Source organism: Miscanthus floridulus, chromosome 16 (genome assembly GCF_019320115.1).
Source record: "Miscanthus floridulus cultivar M001 chromosome 16, ASM1932011v1, whole genome shotgun sequence".
Lineage (NCBI taxonomy): Eukaryota > Viridiplantae > Streptophyta > Magnoliopsida > Poales > Poaceae > Miscanthus > Miscanthus floridulus.
The window spans coordinates 43058141-43077904 of NC_089595.1; the positions used below are offsets into that span (position 1 = coordinate 43058141).

Consider the following 19764-nt stretch of genomic DNA (forward strand, 5'->3'; position numbering starts at 1 on the left):
ATGCCTAGCTAGAGACGATCTTTATTCGCTCGACACTGAAATCCTGACCGACGGTTCAACCAATCATCATAACCATCATAGGCTAACTTTCGTTAAGCAGTCCAACAACTATCCCTCTCTAACGGATTCATGAACTCAGGTTGTGTTTAGTTCGCGAAATGAAAATTTTTAGATGTTACATCGGATGTTTCGAGGATGTCGGAAGGGGTTTTCGAATACTAATAAAAAAAACTAATTACATAGCTCACCTAGAAACTGTGAGACGAATTTATTAAGCCAAATTAATCCATCATTAGCGCATGTTAGTTACTATAGCACTTATGGCTAATCATGGACTAATTAGTCTTAAAACATTCGTCTCGTGATTTCCAACCAAACTGTGCAATTAGTTTTTTTTTCGTCTATATTTAATACTTCATACATGTGCCGTAAAATTCGATGTGATAGTTTGGAGTAAAAAATTTTGGGAACTAAACCAGACCTCAGATGTTCTTTACCGACTCTGTCTAGCTTCCCATCATCACAAGATGTCAAGATCAGTAGCCACATGATCACCTGTGCTACATGCCTTTTATTTGATCGCTGTTATCCAGCTGGGGCGACGCCTTTCCGGTTTCCACACTGGATTTCGGTTGCAGATCCGAAGGCGGCTTTGGCCGGAGGCTATATAATATAGTATTGATCCGAGGACCTTTCATTAGCCGCCACCTTATGATGACTGATGACATCAATGTACTGATAGTTGTATACGTATATATACTCCTATGGCTGCAGCTAATGAACCTGCATCGTTCTGTTAAAGTGTGCATGAGCTGCTGTACTTGGAGAGACCTGTGCGGAAGAACTGCATTGTCAACAGTCTAATGATCGATGTCTGAATTCTGACGATGCTTTCGAACTCCTGCTCGTTGCAGGCGCTTGATGCCCAGCCTTCATTCAGCCTTGTTCAGAAAAGCCCCGGAATAGACAGAAGAGTCGGTCTGTCTGCTCCCCAAAAATAAAGGTCGTACACGCTGCCTCGGCAACATGTGGCGCGTCGCTTTAAGCTCTGTTGCCCTCTGGACATGACATCTATCCACTCTCCTGCACAGCTCGAGCAGAATCGAATCTGTTGGAAGCCACTAAAGCCAGGTTCAGCTGCCTGCGCATATGCTTTTGATCGATCAAATCACGAATGAACTATTGCTCCATGTGCAGAGCTGTGTGACCATGGAGTCTATGGCCCTGTTTGGCCAGGCCGGGGTCCGGTGGCTCCTGTTCCTGCACTGTTCATCTATCGGCTTATGAGTGGCCAACAGGACGCTACACAATTTATCGGAGCCGTTTTTCTCTTTCCTCCTTTCCTCTCTCACTGACACCACCAGAGCTGGAGAAACTCGTTTTTCTGGCTCCCGCGGCTCTGGCTCCCGTCGGCACCTATCGGCTCGTGGACGGCCGACATGACGCTACAGTGCAGAAGCCGGAGTCCACGGGAGCCCGGCCAAACGGGCCCTATAGGCTTAGCTCCAGCGGGACGAAGCTGGTCCTGCGCTTTGAGTGTTCAGCGGCGGCGGATAGCGAGCACGCGGCATATCCTAGTCACCGAACGTTTGCAAAGCACATGTGCGTGCCCGGCGCCCCTGCAGTGCATGCTCTGCTTCTGGAGGTGTCATCGTCCAAGTTGGCCTCTTGGGCCAGCTCCATCCGCCTTCACATACCATACGTGCATGAACCTGCTGGGTTGCGTGGGCTTCTTGCCAACGAATGCCCATGGTGGTCCTGTCCCGATTGGATACAGGACGATGCTTATTTGCAGCCATGCCTGCATTTCACGTGATGGTGGTTTTTCTCGCCTTGCTGGGAGATGCAGGTTATTGGCACCCTGTGTGCGTGTGCGCTGGCACCGAGCATGGGGTGCCGCCGCCTCCCGCCTGTGTGCGGGTGTGTGTGCACGTCTGCGTTTAAAGAAAGAAGATTACTTTCTAAGGGTGTTCTTAAAAAGAGCATTGTGAAGCACATTACTATGGGGTTTGTTTTTAGTTTTCATTCAAGCGATAGTTATTGCATACATTTTATATTAAAAATATAACTTTAGTTCATTGCAATTTCTTGCATTTTTCAGTTCTGAGAATAAAAAAACTCGTTAGACAAAACTATAAATCCAACAAAATTTGATATGTGTTGGCATAAAAACAATTTATAATTATTTCTACATACAAGTATTTAGCATATATGAACGGCTTAATTCGAAGGTATAGATATATTCACTGCAGTACCTTGGAATCCGGAAGGCAACAATGGCTTAGTACACTAGCTAGCACAAATTACTATATATATTATTGCATAAAAAAATAGAAAATATGTACGCTTTTCAGGATCCAAACTTAGGACTTCAACATTCACATTCTCTGGAGCGTCCATACTATCTGAGCTACGTGACACTTGTGACTGTACAACTAATGCGATTCAGTTAACTACACAATTTCAAATCTTACATTACTAGGTAAATACTCGTACGTTGCAACGGGAACACATAATACTACGATAATATATGTATGAGCGTGTGTTATACTGTTATCTAAAATAGATACTGTAATCATAATGCTCCAATCAATATTACATAAGTCTTCACAAAAGATAGATAGTTAAAATATAACTCTAAATTTGAATACAAAACTAAAACATCAACTTCAATTGTCGCGTCACTTCATGCCTACGATACGCGAAAGATAAGCTTGCACTTCTTTAGAAATCAAGTGCTACAGAAAGATAATCATAACAAGTTTGTGTTTCACAAACTTGTTTTAGAATCTATTCTACAATTAAGAATCTAATCTCTCAATAGTTCGACTAAGAGTATGGATCCTTGTATTTATAAACATTATGGTCTCGATAATCGATCATGCAAAGAGAGACTATTCTAGTTTCATAAACATCCTCAGAAAATTATCAACAACTAACATGATGTTTATTAGAATGTCTACATAAAAAAAACACTGACAAGTCCATGAACCATGGATCGGCGGTGTGGTGTGTGAGCGGTCCACCATGGACCGAGTCATGCTCAAGGGTATGGATCCTTGTATTTCCAATGTATTTCCTCTTTTATTCTTCTGAAGGAAAACGGCAAGAAAGTGTGGATATGTCATCCTGATGTCATCAAGCTAACAAGCTTCTCGTGCAAAGCATAGCATGGAATAGAGCATGACCGGTGCTCGGCTGCCATTTCCCAGCAACGCGAGCTTGCGGTTGCGCAATGTACCTTGCGCGCGAACGCATGCGTGGAGAAGGAGCGCAGGGGTGCGGGGAAGCTCACCTGCGGATTACCAAGGGTGGAGGAGCAAGGCCAGGACTGGTTGTTCCCCGGAGCGAGCTCACGCCTGGCAATGGCGGTGCGGTGCAGGAGTTCGCGGGCGTGATGCTTGTGCTGCCCAGCTGGTAGTGGTGGGCTGGTGGTTCACGCTAAGGAGCTCGGCCGCTTGCCATGATCACCGATCTATTGTAGGCTCTGCGGACTACAGGTGGCGAGGCTCAGCGATCTGTTGCAACGAACATCGGAGCGACGTCCTGATTCCGCGTGTCTGGCATGTGTCAGCGGCGGTGGAGACCTGAGCCCGCGGCGGCGCGAAGCAGCAACGTCAGTGGGGAGGGCACGGCGCCACTGAGACTTGAGCGGGGCGATTCGGCGACGGCTCCACTAGTTGTCGTCGTCCGTGTGCTTCTGCTAGGATTAGCCATGGTCGTCTTCGCCCACGTGCTGCTGTTAGGATTTGGGTTTGGGTGTTCTGTTTTGCATAGCTGGAAGGGAAGACAGATGGGGATATAGGGTCCTAGTGACATACCTGGTGGGTGCTCGTCACTAGCTCGGTGTCGTGACAGGGTATGCCAGCGTCAGCGGGTAGGGCGGCGAGACGACGGGCGCTCCAGTGGCGTCGAGGCGACGGGGACAAGACGGGGCGTCAGACGGGGCCGGTACGGGGCAGGACATGGATAGGGCGCAATTGAATGATGGCGTTGATCGGCGGACGGCGTGTGCGATGGCGAAGGTGGCGCGAGGGCTAGGCACGAGGAGGTGAGGACGCGGTGCCGTGCAACTGCAGAGTGCCAGGGAGGTCGCGGTGCAGGTGATGGCGCGGTCTCGCGTGATTGGCGGCGTGGGGTTATCGCGGAATTGATCACGATTGTTACGGAAATTGATTTTTGCCTTTCTGATTTGCTGCGGCTGTTATGGGGATTGAGCTGATCGCATGGAACGTGTGCACGTTGGCTTCCTGATCTAATCGCATGGAGAGGTTTTGGTGTCACACCTGTGGACGGAATAGTTATGAATGTTTTAGTTGTAGAGATATATTTGACACTCTAGATGATCTCAAATGAAAAAGTTCTTAACTGCAAAATTGTAAATCTTGTCAAGTACTACAACTTTGATACAGACTTTGTCTCCATTCGACATTGTTAACCTATCACAGTGATAGTCCGACAGTGATGATCTTTTTGAGGGTAGTGGTATCGCCTCTATTTTTGAGGAATCAGTATCAATCACCTATATTTTACAAGGAACAAAAGCTACCTACTACATAATAGCCCTAACTACCCAGTCTAACCCTAAGTAGAAATGTTTCAGTAGTAAGCAAAGTTTATGCTGGAACAGTGGCATGCACGCAGAAGATTATAATCTCCATCGAAAAAGACACAAATTCATGAGAGAACAAAGAAAAGAACATGTTCTCCGTCCCATGCATGCTCTAGTCCAGCTTCCAAGCAATGTGAGGGGACCAAATTACAGACCACAAACACACCAAGCCTCCAAGAGCTGGAGACTGCAAAAGGAGTAAGATTACATGTGAAGCTAAACTGCACATCAAATCACCAAAGGTATAAAGAGAGCCTAGACAAGGGCTATGTTCAAGCTTAACTGGCAGAGTGGCAGTACAGAGCCTTGGCTTTGGCGCTCTTTTGATGCTTTTGTGCTCCGGTAAAGTACAAGTAGTTGTTTCCATGTTGTTATCACTATATACCGTTTTGGTTTTGATGCTCTTTTGATCTGCCTAACTGATTTTGGTCCTGATTTGAGTGAAAAGGTCTGCAAAATGATATATGGAGTACACTGCACTGCCTACCCTCCAAGTTTTCTTGTGGTATACAACTTTTTCCCTCTCTCTAAAAAAAAAGCATGCTAAGATTTTTTCAGAATTTTGTGCCAAAAAAGGTGATGGTGATCAATATATAAACTCCTTAGTTCTCACCGTTAATCCGGCTCGTCCCTACCTTGCTTTGAGCCCTTGCTCCTGTGTACAAAATACTCATAGTATAAAGTTTTATATAATGCGCATATCATCGATCGCTCTTGTACAGAGTGGTTCTTTTGGGGTGTCAAGTAATAAAGAGGATTCTTATGTGTCTAATTTGATATGAGATGTTTCTATGATCACTGACCTTTATTCCCTTATTATTCTTGTACAAAGTGGCCAAGCTAGCTAGTTACTATTGTCTAACATACTTTTGGTCCAGGTATGCAAGAACATGCAAGAGCTGTGAACCACACCACTACGCCTATTCCCTAACACTGGTGCACGCAAGAGCTAGTAGCTGAACAAAGGTGATAAAAGATGCTGTGAGAGCTCGCAACTGACGTTTCACTGGAAGAGGCAACGATTTTGAGGTCACCCAATCGCCTTGCTATCAATCAGTTTTGTTCTTTATCTCCACGGCCGTGGACAGTCCATGTGTGTGCGTGATATGTATGCAGAATATGCCGTTTGGATCAAATAATTGGATGCATGTATGCACTACCGGACTCACTGGCTTTGTCGAGGGGCACTCGGCAAAGCCCGATTTGTACTCGGTAAAGACTTTGCCGAGTGCTACACTTGACAAACAATACTCGGAAAAAATGCGTCGGCAAAGGCGTCTTTGCCGAGTGCCCGACACTCGGCAAAGTTGGAACCGAAAAAAACCCAAAAAATAGGAATTTTTACCAAAAAAATGGAATTTTTTTTAATTGATGGAGGCCCCATCTCCGGCATTTTTCGCGTAAATTTCACGGCTACGCAGCCGACGGGATTCGAACCCGAGACCTCCCGCTGCATACAAACCTCCTCTACCACTACACCACACTGTAACTTATGTCTGGATTCCGTTTTAGTTCCCAATATATTATACTAAAACGAGTGTAAATTGCTTATTTGAGGCCCTAAACGAATTCAAATAAAAAAGTTGTAAACTACAAAGTTTCATAACTTTTCGAGATCTACACTTTTAGTTTAGAAAGTTTTTCCATCCAAGGTCGTTTACAAAATTTGAATTTTAAAATTTGGAAATTCAAACGCAGTTTTGCATGACAAGATGTTTTCAAATCAAAAAGTTGCCAACTACAATGTTTCATAACTTTTCGAGATCTACAGAGTTTATTTTGGTTGTTTTTCCATCCGAGGTCGTTTGAAAAGTTCGAATTTTAAAATTTTGAAATTCAAACATAGTTTTACATGACAAGATGATTTCAAATCAAAAAGTTGCCAATTACAAAGTTTCATAACTTTTTGAGATCTACAAAGTTTATTTTGGTTGTTTGGTAATCTGTTCATCTGACATGGTCGTTCTAACATTGTTCACAAATCTTATATATCTCTCTTGTAGTTTCATAAACTACAAGAGAGATATGTTAGATTTGTGAACAAATTTATTTTCATTTTGTCATATGAAGAAAAGACCAAAACAAACATTGTACATCTTGATGAGTTATACAACTTTGTAGTTGAAAACTTTTTTATTTGAATTAATTTACTGCTTTAAAATATGCTTTGAAATTTTCTTTGTCGAGTGTAAAAAAAACACTCGGCAAAGAAGCTCTTTGCCGAGTGTCAAAAAAAATAACACTCGGCAAAGAAGCTTTTTTTGCCGAGTGTAAATTGCTTGTTTGAGGCCCTAAACGAATTCAAATAAAAAAGTTGTAAACTACAAAGTTTCATAACTTTTCGAGATCTACACTTTTAGTTTAGGAAGTTTTTCCATCCGAGATCGTTTACAAAATTTGAATTTTAAAATTTTGAAATTCAAATGCAGTTTTGCATGACAAGATGTTTTCAAATAAAAAAGTTGCCAACTACAATGTTTCATAACTTTTTGAGATCTACAAAGTTTAATTTGGTTGTTTGGTCATCTATTCATCCGACATGGTCGTTCTAACATTGTTCACAAATCTTATATATCTCTCTTGTAGTTTCATAAACTACAAGAGAGATATGTTAGATTTGTGAACAAATTTACTTTCACTTTGTCATATGAAGAAAAGACCAAAACAAACATTGTACATCTTGATGAGTTGTACAACTTTGTAGTTGAAAACTTTTTCATTTGAATTAATTTACTGCTTCAAAATATGCTTTGAAATTTTCTTCGCCGAGTGTCAAAAAAACACTCGGCAAAGAAGCTCTTTTTTCCGAGTGTAAAAAAAACACTCGGCAAAGAAGCTTCTTTGCCGAGTGTCAAAAAAACACTCGGCAAAGAGCTTCTTTGCCGAGTGTCAAAAAAAAACACTCGGCAAAGGCGTCTTTGCCGAGTGCCCGAAAAACAACACTCGGCAAATCACTTGGCACTCGGCAAAGAGCCGGTCTCCGGTAGTGATGCTTGCACATGTGTGTGATGCTTGCACATGTGTGTGCATTGTTGAAGTGAAGGTGACTTGGGTTCGGGGTTCTTATCAGTTTTTCTTTTGCATGTTCCTGTCAAGAAAAATAAGTAAACTGCTTTTGCTTCTGGGGACATATACATGGATGATTGAGATTGCAAGGAAGGAAGGTTCTTTGGTACTGATGATTCGTGAGCAGTATTTCTGCAGAACTGGAAGACTTGTTTTGTACCATGCTTTTGCAGATGCCTGTTTTGAGGATTGCAGCATTTTAAAACTGTCAGTTGATGAAGAAGTTTAAAATAGCTGCAAAAAATATATAATATAAGGTATATAATTCCAGCTATTGGTACTTGGTCTATATGTTTCCCACTCTGCAGCTCAGTTGGGCGTGAGATCTAGGTCGCTTGGCATCACAAGATGCAGAATTATTGTATAACACATTTCGACTGTAATTTCTGTGCATCGACTTGTTATTAGGCGATCCCCATCAATTTTGATCACACAGACACATTCAGAGAAAGAAAAGATCAGCCGGATCGATCAATACCATTCATCTATCTTTTATATCCATGCACAGTTCCGTTGAAGCTGCATTTTCCCATCCATGCTGAAAATTCGTTGACACCAAGCATGATATCCACGTCAAAATAGTTTCAATCTTATCCAAAATGGATGGGCGTATGAACACATATTTCTCCCACATCCTTTTCACGTCCGTGTACATGAACAGTAGCACGGCATAGCAAGTTAGTAGACGGCTGTCACCAACCAAACAAGCCATGGAAATTGATGAAGCAATTGTTAATTAATAATTGTATGTCCAAGTAAGAAGGGAGCTGTTTAGTTGGATCACGGAACTCTTCATGCATGTACGTGTTAGACGTAGGATCGACTTCGGACTAGATCATCCGCTTTTTGTGAACTTTGATCAAATAGAAGTTTCGCGTAATATCACGTGGCTCGAATTTGACCCCAGCACAGCGGAGCACACAAACTCAGAAAGCAGAGACGTGTAGAGGTGCATCTGCCACGAGTCCATGCATGTCCATGACGGCACCTGCACGTAGCTTTCCTTCCCTAATGCCGCCTTTGTTCTTTCTCCATCAATCCTGCCTCTAGTCTAGATAATGAATGACACGCGACGGAGCCTGACAGCGTGTTCATTCATCATGTGCGTCAGTGCATATCTACTTCATTGTTATACTCGTAGTAGTCAAGAAAACAATCCATTGCAGTCTTAGTTCTCAACATTGAAGATTCCATCTCGATCTCAATAGATTACTATTTTTCTCATACAAATTTTATTTTGGGATCGGAGTAAATATATGTTTCAAACCATGCATGCAGGCAGAACGGAGCCAAGACCGGCCAGCCTGGCCTCTAGAGCGTATTGGCTTGGTTCCAAATTAAAAGATGTTTTAGCACTTCTAAATACGTTGATTTTACGGTACACCTAGCGCGCCGACGTCCGGACGCTCCGGCACCCGCATACAGAAACAACACCAGCATGCGTGCGCGCATCCCCATCCGCCGCCTATCCACTACTACTGTAAACTTTTCCAAGGCAGGAGAAATTGATTTACCGAGGCGGGCATGACAACCACCTCGGCGAAAAGGTCTAAATAAATCTTTACCGAGATAGTTGAAATGGCTGTTATTGTAAATCAAATAAAAAAAGAAAAAAAAAAGAAAAACCCGTGGATAGGCCCGCCGAGTCCATCCACGCACCGTCGAAGCCGCTGCCGTCACCCGCAGATCTGGCCACCACGCCCGTAGATCCGGCCACCACGTCCGCGGGTCCGGGCACCACGGGCGAATCCGGCCACCTCACTCGTGGATCCAACCTCCTCACACGCGGATCCAGCCACCAAAGCCGCAAATCGGCCTGGAGAAGCCGCCGCCGTTCGACCCGCCGAGAGGAGCCGCCGCACCGCGCGAGGGGGGGCCGCCCCGCCCTCGCACCCACACTTGTGAGGCCGAGCCGCCCACGCCTGAGACTGAGAGGGAGAGGGAGTGACCAACTCGGAGAGGGAGAGGGAGGTGCACGACCGACTCGGAGATGGAGAGGGAGGTGCGCACTCGAGAGGAGACTGACACCGCGTCATATCGGGAGAGTGAGATGGGGAGAGGAGTGGGGATGAGAGAGTGGGGAGAAGAAACCCTAAGTTGTCATTTTATACATGGCCGTGACCTCGTTTGGGCCATCTAGGCCTCAGCCTTTTTTTTCGAGGCGGGCCCTTTAGGTGGTCCGCCTCCGAAAATGACCTAATTTTTGGAGGCGGGCCAATTATAAGGCCCGCCTTGGTTAATAGATTTTAGGAGTCGGTTATTTTTTTTAACCACCTCTGTCAATAGATTTTGTGAGACGGTTGATTGTGACCACATCAGTTAATAAAAAATGACCGCCTCAGTTAATTCCAAGCATTAATCGAGGCACTTCAAAAGCCTGCCCGCCTCTGAGTCCCTTTGCCAAACGCCTCGGTTATGTGTTTTTTGTCGTAGTGATCCCTCCACACGCCCATCCTGCCAACGCGCTGCCATCTCAGGCACGCTCCCTCTTCAAGCCCCTCGCCGTGCCCCCTCCGTAGCCCCTACAGCGCCGAGCCCGTTTGGCGCTGCATGCAGGGCCCGTGCTGCCCAAGCGACAAGAGGGGAAGGGCACGCGCGCCTCCGATTCAGAAGGACCTGGCCATGGCGTCGTATGGGTGCCCTGCCAGCTTCGGGAGAGACGATGCAACAAAAGGTGGGAGGAGGAGAGATGTAACACCCAATCTACTTTTGAAACATTCAAATACAACGGTTGCAGCATACGTCTGAAGGTAGTTGAAAGACCCGAAACATGTTTCTGAACACTTGATAAAAATACCTAAAACACACTTGAAAACCATTGCAACCATACGCAACATAAAAAACACGCAACATATGTGTGAAACATGTGCAACATCCAGATAAACACAATTGCAACATGCGTCCGAAAAACACAGATGAAATATACCTCTTAAACATCTTAAACACTCAAAACATACTTTTGCAACATGCCACTGAAACAGTTGCAATATATGCAACATGTGTAACATCCCCCGATCTACTTTTGCAACATCCATATGATTCAATTGCAACATATTTCTGAAATGTCTAAAACAATTGAAACATACAATTGCAATATAGGAGAGAGAGAGGAGAGCCTGGCACGGGGAGCGCCATGGCCGCTGGGGTGGGGGAAGCATGGCCGTCGGGGTGAGACAGGATGCCGCTAGGGGGAGGGAGGGCGTCGCGCCCGAGTGGGGTAGATCCGCCGACTCCCTGCATCACAGCCACGCCACCTCCAAAGGATCTCGCTCGTGCTCTATGGATTTCGCCGGTGTGGGGGAAAGGGCCGCCAGATCTGTCGGCGTTTGGGGCTCACGGTGGGGGAGGGCGCCGGGGTAAGGGAGGACGCTGGGGTAGGACGAGGGGTGCTGCCGGGGTGGGGGAAGGATCGAGCTGCCGGGGTGGGTGAGGGCGCCGCTGCCGCCCATGGAGGGAGCGAGCGGCGCATGCGATGGAGAGGAGCGGGCGCATGGGATGGAGAGGACGGGGTCGGCTAGGAGTAAGAGAAATGCGTCTGTTCATTGTTTAGATGGGCCATGAGGGGGCGCAGGCCGTGCACTCCGTAGGCCTAGGGAGGCGTGTCCGGACGAACGAACGCTCTAACCAGATCATTATCGTTGATTTTACTATATGTATCTAAATATAATTTATATCTAAGCATATATCGAAAGCTATCTTCTAAGAAAGGTCTAAAGCTCTCCTAATTTGGAATGCAGCGTGGGAGTATGTATATATCTATCTCAAAGAATATATAAAAAATAAATTTTAATTTATTTTCTATCAATGCAGCATCTCTCTCAATCCGTACATGCTCCATCCGTGCTCTCCCAGTTTTGCTGTGGCCTAAATTTCTTGAGAAAAGGTAAGGGATATTTTGCCTGAGAGAATCGAAGATGCCCAAAAAAAAATTGTTTGGACGATGAGAGCTAGCTTTTAACTGGTTTCATTCACGGTATGACGCCAATAAATTAATAGAAATACTATACAACACACATGTGTTTTAACAAGAAAAAACACATGGATTTATTTCTCTCTGTGTCGTTGTCGAGCGGAGATCGGCAGGACGGCGGCATGCGCTGTCGGGTGCCCGTTGACCGGTGCTTGGCACCTGGGCCCGCCGGTCAGGAGTGGTACAGAGGGAGAGCACAAAACAACGGCGTGGCTCGGCGTCGAGGCGAGGCCATCGTCCCATCGATGACCCGGCGGGCGGGCGGGCATCAACGGCGGCGTTCCAGGCGGCAGCTCGACGGGCGAGGCGGCGTCCTCGGTGTCGGCAGCCCCGGTAGCATTCCAGGCGGCTGCTCTGGCAGGCAGGCCCCTGGTGAGTCCCGGCGGGTGTCCCTGGTGGCATGGGCAGGGGGCGTGTCACTGACTGTGTCTTTTTATTCTTTCATTGAAAAAAATTGTGATCTATGATCTGTGATCTGTGATCTGTGGAGGCTGGAGGTAAAAGAAAGATGGAGACTGTTGGATCTTAATCCTATGGTGTAAAAAAATTCATGTGTTAAAACGGCATAAAACACATGGTCGTTGGATAGACGTACGTAGGTGAGGAGGATCCGAGAAGGAAGGGAAGCAAAGCAAAGAAGGGCCAGGCATCACGCCTCAGCGAAGGGAACAGGAATATATCGCAGCGTGTCATCAGCAGGACAGCGACGCTGCAACCGCCGTCCCCGCGGCGCCTATAAATCCCCCTGTGCGGCCGTCCATATGGCCGCACCGCCCAGACACACGGGTCGCTCGCCACCCACCGATCGAGCTGAGCAGTGAGCACGCACGACCTGGCGCTTTAACTCTCTCTCAAGTCGTCTCCGCGTCGTCGTCCAGCGTCTCGGCACACTTAGCTTAATTCGATCCCTGGCTGCGTGCCTGGCAGTGACAGTACTGGTAGGTAGCTAGCTAGCCAAGCTAGGTGTGAGTGATGGTTGACGCGAGGATGGCGACCGGCAAGTCGGCGGCGCTGATGCTGGGGCTGCTGCTGCTGCTGTGCGTGCTCCGGCATGGGGCGGCGCAGCGGTACAACGCCATCTGGAGCTTCGGCGACTCCATCTCCGACACCGGCAACCTCTGCGTGGGCGGGTGCCCCTCCTGGCTCACCACGGGGCAGTCACCCTACGGGGAGACCTTCTTCGGCCGCCCCACCGGGCGATGCTCCGACGGCCGCGTCATCATCGACTTCTTGGGTACGTGCGTCGTCATCTAGTTGGTTGTGACCCGCCAACGCCCTGTGGGCTCTGGGACTGAACTGACTGGTAGTACCGTGGTACGTACGTGCAGCCGAGCACTTTGGTCTGCCGCTGCCGCCGGCGTCCAAGGCCGGGGGCGACTTCAAGAAGGGCGCGAACATGGCCATCATCGGCGCCACCACCATGAGCTTCGACTTCTTCAACTCCATCGGCCTGAGCGACAAGATCTGGAACAACGGGCCGCTCGACACCCAAATCCAGTGGTTCCGCCAGCTGCTCCCATCCGTCTGCGGAAACGGTACGTAAATCGCGCCTGAAATTAAATGTCACACAATAGAATCGCAAGTAATCGGCCGGCCAGCAGATTGCAAGAACTACCTGTCCAAGTCGCTGTTCGTGGTGGGCGAGTTCGGCGGCAACGACTACAACGCGGCGCTCTTCGCGGGGCGGTCCATGGCCGAGGTGAGGGGGTACGTGCCCCGGGTGGTGAGCAAGCTCATCCGCGGCGTGGAGACGGTGGTCAGGAGCGGGGCTGTGGACGTGGTGGTGCCCGGGGTGCTGCCCATCGGCTGCTTCCCCATCTACCTCACCCTCTACGGCACCTCCAACGCCGCCGACTACGACCGCGACGGGTGCCTCCGGAGCTACAACGGCCTCTCCTACTACCACAACGCGCTGCTGAAGCGGAGCCTCGCCAGCCTGCAGCGGACGTACCCGCACGCCAGGATCATGTATGCCGACTTCTACACCCAGGTCACCCACATGATCCGGGCGCCTCACAACTTCGGTGAGTAGTCCATTTCCATTTCCTTTCAAAAACAAAGTGGGAAAATAAAGAAAACAGTTTACTACGTGCTAGACTGCTAGCTGACAACCCTGTCTAGAGCAGCAAGGTAGTAGGCAAAACATCACGAAGATCATTCTTCTTTTTTGAGGTCACCCGGCCGCCAGAGCTTTCGCTTTGTGTCCTTCGTAGTCTCAGTTATCACGGAATGTGTAGTGTAGCACATAGGCAGCACTGGGATGGAAAGGGATAGATCCAAAGCATGGATGTTGGCAGATGTAGATGTACAGAGAGCTGTTTAAGTTTGTTTTTCCTTCTTCTTTTCTTTGGATTCTTAGCCCACCAATGACTCATCCTGGTCAATTATGCCCTGGGGACCATGCATGCATGACCTTTGTTCAAACAGTCAATTTGGGAATCAATAGGCTCCTAATTGATCCAGTTGGCATGCGTATTATTTATCCATCATACAACCAATAATAGGATGAAAGCACTGTGTAGTATACTAGTCAGTAGTCACAAAAGCCACCTGCTGTAATTGGCAAAGATACTCCCACATGTAACATAACAATTCCTAGCAACTTAACAATCCCTTCTTTCCATGCACTGTTTTATCTTAAACATGTTTCTCAAAGGTCATTACTGATGCTTAGCTCACGTGACGGGGAGCACGGTAGCTAGCGCGCATTCCAAGGCGGTTTTCTTTATTACAACTGTAATGTAATCAGTATAGCTAGCTAATGATAGCTAGTGTGATCCACACTTGCTGCAGGGCTCAAGTACGGGCTGAAGGTCTGCTGCGGCGCCGGCGGGCAGGGCCAGTACAACTACAACAACAAGGCGCGGTGCGGCATGTCCGGTGCCAGCGCCTGCGCCGACCCGGGCAACTACCTCATCTGGGACGGCATCCACCTCACGGAGGCGGCCTACCGCTCCATCGCCGACGGCTGGCTCAAGGGCACCTACTGCAACCCTCCCATTCAGCACTGATCGGCTAGCTAGCTAGCTGTGGGAGTTAATACCTAGCAGCATGCATTCATGCGTGGGTTGATCGTGTGTTGTTTGTTTAGGGCTAATTGCCATGTGCATCATCATCCTAGGTTCATACAAAGTGACGAGTAGTGATGGTTTGTCATTTGGTTGTCAATTATTCATGGGAGGTAGGTGGTTTCGGTGTGCTGGGGACAATGAATAAATGTGTAATGGACTGTTTGCAATTAACTAAACAGTGAACAATGAGTTCACATCGCTCTTCAATAAAACAAATGAAACCTAAGGTGAAGCTTCTGAAAAGTACTTCTGCTACCAAAAAGTATAAAGCCAACCAAACAGAAAATTCCTTTTTCAGCTGCATACGTGAAGTACAATTTTCAAAGCACTCTGGACCCTGCTTTTAGCTTTCGACAATCTACTTTTCGAAATGGCTGAAAATAGAGAGATGTTTTACAATTGTTTTAAGAGAGATATAGAGAGAGGGCTTATGTTTTTTTACTTATTTTAGTCAAATAATTTACAGGTTTTCCACAGCATATATACATAGCCATGCAGCCCGTGACCCAAAGGTTCGGCACAAAGTCTGTCATTTTGGCCCGGCCCGAGCATGGCACGGCCCGGTGGACAGCGGGCCCGTGCCTGCCTGGCCCGATCCATCGTGCCGTGCCTAGGCCTCTTCTCAGGCATGATGGGCGACCTGGCCCAGCCCGGTAAAATGATGAGGCCCGGTGAAGGCCCGCTGCTGTATATACATTTGTGCCAATTCTATATTTCTAACCCTATTCCTCTGCTCCCTCCCCATCCGTCGCAGCAACTGAAGTGAGCGCTCGCCCCCATCTTGTCTGCTATGCTCGGGCGCCCAGCGCTCGCTCCCCTTCCCATCTCTCGCGCAGTTGGACGCTCCTCACCGTGAACTCCCTCCTCCACTCCATCAGCCCACCGGTCATGCAGATCTGGCATTGAGTGCCTCTGGCCGCGCATGACCCCGAGGCCCAAGCCTCGGCAAGCGCATTTGAGCAAAGTGCGGCGACGGCCTCCCTCCTGGCTCCTGCCTTGGCGAGCATGTGGAGGTCGCGCCTAGAGGAACTACATGGAGGCTTCCTCTCCGACTCGGTCACAATGCTACGGCCGCGACCTCGACTTCCTACAATAGCAGCGCTCCCTCATGGGCCTCGGGCTAGCACGGTACACTGGATTGGCCGTGCTTCTCGGGCTAGCCCGGCCCAAAAAATATCCCGACAGTCTGTGCCTGGGCCGTTGGTCGGGCACGAAGACCAATTTGGCACGGCCCATGAGGCACGACGTGCCATGCTGGCCCGACCCCCATCAGGTCGTGCATGACACGGGCCATGCAAGGCCAGGCTGGGCCGGCCCGATGTACATCTATAACAGCATATATCTCACAACAGTTTTTCACAACTCATAACAGCTTTTCCACAGCCCACAGTTAAACCAAGTAGACCCTAAGTCATTTCCTTAGGAAGATCACACTAGAGCATGGTCCTTAAGTGCAGAATTAAAAACCTATCTACTATAAATCACACTAACACAAAACCAAACCTAGTTATTACCATAAACATCATGCACACAACAAGGTAAACAAAATGTACATATGAGAAGTCAGACACTAGACAACCGTATATTTTTCTTGTGGTATCAAATGTTGGAAACGTGATCTCGGGTCCATGGACTGGTGTCCAACACCCCCACCAGTTTCTGTGGCTGAATCTATCAAATGGGAAGCTCACATAGCCCCTCTACGTGCTGCGATGGAGAGCTGAAAGCCCTAGTTTGGTTTTGGCTAATTGATGCAACCTAAGTGTACTAACCCTTGTCATTAGTGTGATATATGAGCTAGGTTGGTACACACCAAGTGGTGGAGCTAGGTGATGGTCATGGTGATGGTGATGGCCTAATTGAAGATCAAGTGCTCCACATTTGGAAAAGAAGAAAGAGAAAAACAAAATGAGCTCAAGGCAAAGGTATATTTGATAGGGCCATTTTGTTTTGCCACTCAAGACACCGTATAGAGGGTGTGAGTGGGTTTAGGATAGATAGCCATACTATTAAGAGGGGCAATCTCGATGCAAATACGGTTATATAAGTGCCACTAAGTGATTTCACTCCATGCATTTGCATTACGACCTAGTGAGTGTTAACTGTTCACGGCTCTTAACACCCTCTTTTGCCATCAATAATTAGCCACGAAATATATAAAATCAAGCAAGAAACAACATTTTATGTTTAACTTTCACTTGGCTCCATATGTACTTAGAGAATTGTGCTTGCAGGGGCAAAATAGTAAAAAAGGAGCAAAAGCAGGCCTTCTAGAAGCCATCCACATGGCCAAGAGAGGCAAGGCCCATAGGGGGCTGCCGCCCGGTGCCAAGGTGGCGCCGGCTGGCCCCCCTTGGAGCCATGCCACATCACTGATCCATGGGAAGGTCTCCTAGAGCACTGTGGAGCATTGATTCAAGGTCGGTGTTGGCGGTCCTTAATGACCGTATCCGACCGTCAATTTATATCCAAAACAGAAAAAATAAACAAACTTTTGATATATATGCATTTACTATTGACATATTTCCACTTGTATTGGAGACTCAGTGTTTTGCAGGACTTATTCATAAAATACATGGGAATATGATCAAAAGTGCGTAATCCAGAAAGCGTAAAGTAGATTCTACAAGAGAACAACAAGCAAAAGCCCACTCAACTACCAAACTAGGGCCAAGCACCGGCGTGGGAGCCATCCAGGCCCAGCCAGGAACCCACCAGAGCAAGGCGGTGGTGAACGGGCTGGCCTAGGGTGTGGCCGCACCCAGGGTGCGTCCACATTGCCCCCAACTCCTCTTTGGCCCACCTTGCTCTAGCGGTTGCATGGCGGCATGCAAAGGCGGTCCACGACAGTTTCCTATTTTACCTACGCCAAATCGACCACACTCTTGTATAAATAGGGGGTGGAATTCATACTCAACACACACCTCATTTGGGCTCTACTACACCTCCACCTCCACTTGTACTATTTTTTACTTTTTAGTAGTATTTGTGAGCAAGGCAAGAGCTATCAAGAAGAGCTTGACTCCTTGGAATAAAGAGAGAAATCTTAGTATGAATACAATGAGAATTTCTTCCAAAGCCTTGCTCTCTTATTATCGATATAGTTGTGCTATAGAACTAGAGTATAGTATTCACGTTATAATCATGACATATGAACTAGCATATAGTTTCTATGCTATAAGCTTATCATGTAGAACTTTTTGCTTAATCATTCATATAACTTGTATGATTAGAGGTAGAGCTAAGTAGAGGTGGTGGTTCATCATTCCTTCGGGTTTGCCCATGTCCTATGCTTGTTGATCTGTAGGGTCGGAGTCCTAGGGGGATGTGGGTAGTTTCTTTGTACATGGGCGTGGTGCCCGGGTGCACGGGAGCCTTCAAATATGATGGTACTCCACGGTTGAGGGGTAGGCGGCAAGTGGTTATAGCCATGTCCATCCCTTGTAATCTCCCATGTTCAGGTATTGTGTAGGAGTCTTAAAGTATCCCTGGCTTGCTGAAAGACCAGTGCCCGGAGATCTCCCTGTCCATCTTACACTTAGGTGCAGCTCTAACCATGTATTTTGTATGATCATCAACTGTTCTTTGCACTGCTATATTAGAATATGCCTGCTGCACTTAGGAATATTCTTTTATTCTTTGTTTTCCTTTTATTCTTGAGGTTGGCCCAGATGTGTGTCCACTATCCTTGAAATACCAATTTTACCCCTGTCATGAACTTTGGTTCACTATGCAAGTATGTAGTCTTGTTCATATCCATGCTAGACTCTTTACACCATGCCTTCCTTTGGGAAAATATAAATAACAATACCCTAAATACTTCCGGGTGAAATGCTACAACGATAGATCCATGCGCTTGTGGAAATTTTCTGTAATCGTTAAGAACTATTGTGTTGGTGTTCCTTGGTGGCGTTGCTAAGATTTATCCAAATCTTAGTGATGGTGCTAAGAAATACCAACAGGCATTTCTAGTGCCATTGCCAGGAATAGACTCCATCTCCATACTTGGTGATTGCGCTAAGAAATGCCAACAAGTATTTCTGGCGCCATTGCTGGGGAAGGCATAGGTTAAAAGAATCTAGTAGGACATGATCATGATCACATGCATGTAATGGTAGCCATAGTTTATGCAGGCTAACTCTGCTTGTTTTCTCCCTGTTGTGGATGAAAGCAGGATAGTGTATGACCAGTTTTGTCTTGCCGGAAAATTACACTGATAATCCGGAGGCGCTCCTAAGGAAGAATAGGTCCCGTACCGCTTCTTCCTCCGCTACTCAACTAGTAGTTGAGCCAGTCACCCCCACACCATCCACTACTACCGCTATGGGCAAGTATTTCATGCCTACTCCACCCTCGTTGTTGCCAACGTGCCCGTTGGGCCCGCTATCAACACGGGCACCGAAAACTTTGAGCTCTGGCCTAATCATGATGGTGTAGGCAAACCACTGGTTTGCCTAGCGAGGACACAAGTGCACACCTGCAACACTTCCTTGAGCTATGCAACACCATCGTCATAAAAGATGTCACACCAGCAAGCATCATGCATTGTCTGTTTCCCTTCTACCTCACAGGGAAGGTGAAATAGTGGTTTTACAAGGAGAAGGAAGCTGTCAACACGGGAGACAAATGTTTCATGGCATTCCTCGTGAATTTTTCCCCATGGGCAAAACCAATGCCCTGAGGGTGAAAATTTCTAACTTCTAGCATAATTCAATGGAATCTATCCCTGAGGCTTGGGAAAGGCTGTAGGATTACATCCAAGCATGCCCGCACCACGGGATGAAAAACAGGCTCATGCTCTAGAACTTATATGAGGGGTTGACGCCCATGTTGAAGGGGCACATTGATGCCGCTCCTGGAGGTGCGTTTCTTTCCCTCACCATCGATGAAGCTATGGCTCTCATCGAGAAGATGGTGTCCAATCAAAGCTAGGGGAAGAAAGAAAATAACAAAAAGGCATGCATACCATGAAGGAGGCGGATATGCTTGCCGCAAAAATGGACTTATTGTTGAAAAGACTAGACGAATGGCCCCATGAAAAGGAG

General features: G+C 47.2%; 1 protein-coding gene and 1 non-coding gene across 2 annotated transcripts; one reads left to right on the plus strand and one right to left on the minus strand.

Annotated features, from left to right (window-relative positions):
* The first annotated feature begins 12408 nt into the window (after positions 1-12408).
* LOC136512124 (GDSL esterase/lipase At5g45910-like) lies at positions 12409-14895 on the plus strand. Its single transcript, XM_066506117.1, has 4 exons — positions 12409-12882; positions 12977-13183; positions 13250-13672; positions 14442-14895. Exons 1-4 carry the CDS (start codon positions 12621-12623, stop codon positions 14657-14659), a joined length of 1110 nt encoding a protein of 369 aa, XP_066362214.1. The 5' UTR covers positions 12409-12620; the 3' UTR covers positions 14660-14895.
* Positions 14896-19393: 4498 nt separating this feature from the next.
* LOC136514527 (small nucleolar RNA R71) lies at positions 19394-19500 on the minus strand. The gene has a single exon (XR_010773685.1). It is a non-coding gene; the product is annotated as a small nucleolar RNA R71 (small nucleolar RNA).
* Between the last annotated feature and the right edge of the window lie 264 nt (positions 19501-19764).

Coding starts and splice junctions, on each gene's coding strand:
- LOC136512124 (XM_066506117.1), top strand. CDS start 12,621: ATGGTTGACGCGAGGATGGCGACCGGCAAGTCGGCGGCGCTGATGCTG. Junction 12,883..12,976: donor CGTCATCATCGACTTCTTGG/GTACGTGCGTCG, acceptor ACGTACGTGCAG/CCGAGCACTTTGGTCTGCCG. Junction 13,673..14,441: donor CCGGGCGCCTCACAACTTCG/GTGAGTAGTCCA, acceptor CACTTGCTGCAG/GGCTCAAGTACGGGCTGAAG.